This window comes from Marmota marmota, unplaced genomic scaffold (assembly GCF_001458135.2).
Source record: "Marmota marmota marmota unplaced genomic scaffold, marMar, whole genome shotgun sequence".
NCBI classification, from domain to species: domain Eukaryota; kingdom Metazoa; phylum Chordata; class Mammalia; order Rodentia; family Sciuridae; genus Marmota; species Marmota marmota.
Window position 1 is genome coordinate 15,795,858 of NW_026000153.1, and position 2,810 is coordinate 15,798,667.

The 2,810-nt window shown below is 37.5% G+C and overlaps 1 protein-coding gene across 2 annotated transcripts in view; it reads right to left on the reverse strand.

Annotated features, from left to right (window-relative positions):
• Positions 1–247: 247 nt before the first annotated feature.
• Positions 248–2,810, reverse strand: part of LOC107146194 (M-phase specific PLK1 interacting protein) — a 3,028-nt gene continuing 465 nt past the window's right edge. Inside the window, exons 2-3 of one of the 2 annotated variants that reach the window (XM_015490244.2) lie at positions 2,567–2,799; positions 248–1,544 (exon numbers count right to left, since the gene is read on the reverse strand). In XM_015490244.2, coding sequence (XP_015345730.1) covers positions 1,344–1,544; positions 2,567–2,799 — 434 coding nt within the window. In that variant the 3' untranslated portion in view covers positions 248–1,343. Of the gene's footprint in view, positions 1,545–2,566 lie in introns of both variants that reach the window. The other variant, XM_048786487.1, reaches the window with a different exon arrangement.

Consider the following 2,810-nt stretch of genomic DNA (forward strand, 5'->3'; position numbering starts at 1 on the left):
ATCCTCAAACACAACACCTCTGACAGATACTGTAAATTTCCTCATATTACATATGAGAAAATTAAGGCACTGAGAAGTAAACTCATCCAGCTAATAATTGGTAGAAAGAGAATTTCCAAAGTGCTGGCTCTCCTGGAACTATAATTAATCTAAAATCCTTCCATTCTGTTTTGTCCCTATGAGACATCCAATGAACTGAACATAACTGGGTATGGCTCAAACATTTCATTCTTAGATTTTTTTTGGGGGGGGGGGACGACAAAATTTTAACTAGCTCTATCTAGTTTGTGCCTTCAAAACATCTAAAAAGATTTCATTGCACATTGTAAGGCTTAACTTTGTTTTTCATAATTGAGGAAATATTCATTTTTTTACTTCCGTTGTTATAGATACACACACATAGCTTTCCTTTCTTTAGGAAACCATTTCTCTACTCCAGTAGGCTCAATGGGGCTAAAGATCACAGAACTGTCTTCCAATATCGGGTTGGATCTGTTATTCAAGCTCAAGGGCCTTATTGCAATGGTCAAACTTAACTGGCTTAAGAATACAAAACATGTCTGAGCATGGCTTCTTCAAGACTGATGGAATTAAGAGATGCTCTTTTTGTGATGGAAGTTATTTGGGTTTGATGGTAAATATCTTCTTTGGTCTCAAAAGTAAATGACTATAGTGATAAGAGATAGAAATTCAGATGAAATACACTGATCTACCTATGCATGAATATCCTTGTCTTTTCTGGTTTAATAGTATAAACTTATTCTAAGTGGGGTTCTGTGATTTGAAATCAAGTTTCAAAGTGTTTCAACAGAAGCATTAAATAAAATATGCATGTAGAAATAGAACTTTGCTATTTGCTTCCTTTTTAGGAATATAGAACTGTCTATAGCTAAAAGAATAGACATGAGATAGAAATAGTTTATCTATTTCATTTTAAAAAACAATTTGCAAAACATTTACCTATAAATTCTAAGTGATTACAAAGCATTATTTTAGTTATTCTACTTCTTTATCATACCACAAAACCACAATATAGCTAGAAAGACAAAATGTTTTATTTTAAAACATTAGAAAAACATTTAAAAGACAAATGTCCATTATATAACCAGGAATGTTAAATATATTGAAATTGTAAGTCTAAATGTGATAGGCACTTTCAGAGAACTAAATACTGAAAATTATCCTACATTCTTCTCTAATAACAACACTTGATATAATGAAAAATATCAAGACCCTACTAATTATTCAAAATCAACATCTTTGGGTTCAACTTATTTTCACAAGTAAAAGTTTTGTCCAAGATGTTCCTGACACATGAAGCTTCCAGTTGAATTTCAGAAATGTTAACAAAAGTATCTTCCTTTTTTGCCTGTGAATGTTTGAGTATTGCTGTATTGTTGGCTTATGTCCACTACAGATACTGGTTCTAGGCCAGCCCAAGGATCTTCAAGCATTGAAGGCTTGAAATAACTTTCCAACTCATTAGACATTCTTTTTTCTCTACCACGCCCTGATCCAAATGGTGTGGATGTCCTTGGAGAACCCTTTAGGAAAAAAATCATCAGTTAAAATAAAAAAAAAAAAAAAACATTTAGTAGAGGTAACTGGTAGTTTTAAAGGCTAATGGGGATCACATTGCTGGTTAAAAGCTGTCATATGAAACCAGGTATGTTCAATTGCTAAGTCCAAGTTTCCTTTAATCTAGTTTGTGTTAAAGGTATTTTAAAAAATTTAGCATACTTATTTAATAATAATTCCATGCCCACTGTCCCCTCAACTACTTTTTTGAGTTGCCAATGTAATAAATCTGCTATTATTGAAGACTAATGGTGATGAAATCAAGTACAAGCCGTGACAAAATACTTTTTTTTTCCTGGAGGAAAATTAAAACTTTTTTTTTTTTAACCCTATACAGAACTTCTAAAACCTTTCTCATAGAAATTTACAACTCATTGGCTCCAGGCTCAAAGGGGTGTGGTTGGTTTAGCATATACAAAGTTGGAAAACACTGAGCAGAGACAAGCCGAAGAAATCCTAGACACAATACTCCGTCTTGTATTCACTGAGAGAAAAGGGAACTTCCACTATTACCGACCTTCTCTTGAGAGAACTTGGCCCAGAAGACAATGAAGCTCAAAAAGAGAGTTTAAAGAAAAAAAAAGTTGACAGTTGCAGGAAGATGGCAATAGCCTATAACCTAGAAAAGTTATATACTGGGATTCTTTCACTTTTCCCTCCCTCAGAGCCCAGTTGCTCAAAATACTTAACTGAAAACGAACTGGTAAGGCCCACAGCAAATAAGAGATAACGGAGAATTAGGGAAATCTGTGTATGAGTGGCAGCCTACTCGTTAAAAGCACAAAGGCTCTAGAGCAGAACTACAGCTCTACCATTTTTAGAATAATCTTAAAATACTTCTCTAAGCCTCAATTTACTCATCTGCAAAACAGGGCTAACAACAGTTATCTCACCTCACAGAGGATTAAACAAAATAATCCACACAAAGGGAATATTAGCACCATGCCTGCCATACAGTAAGAGCTCGGCAAACGCTGGCTATTATTACCTGGGGGTGGGTCTGCTGCTGCCCCGGGGAGTAGCCGAATTGCTGCTGGGACCCCGCGGGGGACTTGGAGTAGGAGCCAGGGTAGCCGCCAGGAGACGGTGACCCGAACCGGCCCCCCGAGAAGCTGCCGCCGTGTCGCGGAGAGTGGGTGCTTCCGTAGGGCCTAGACCGGTGCCCGTAAGGCGGCGTGTTGTGCGGGCTCCCGTACCCGTCCCGAGGGGAGGGCGGCCGTGGTCCGCCCCCG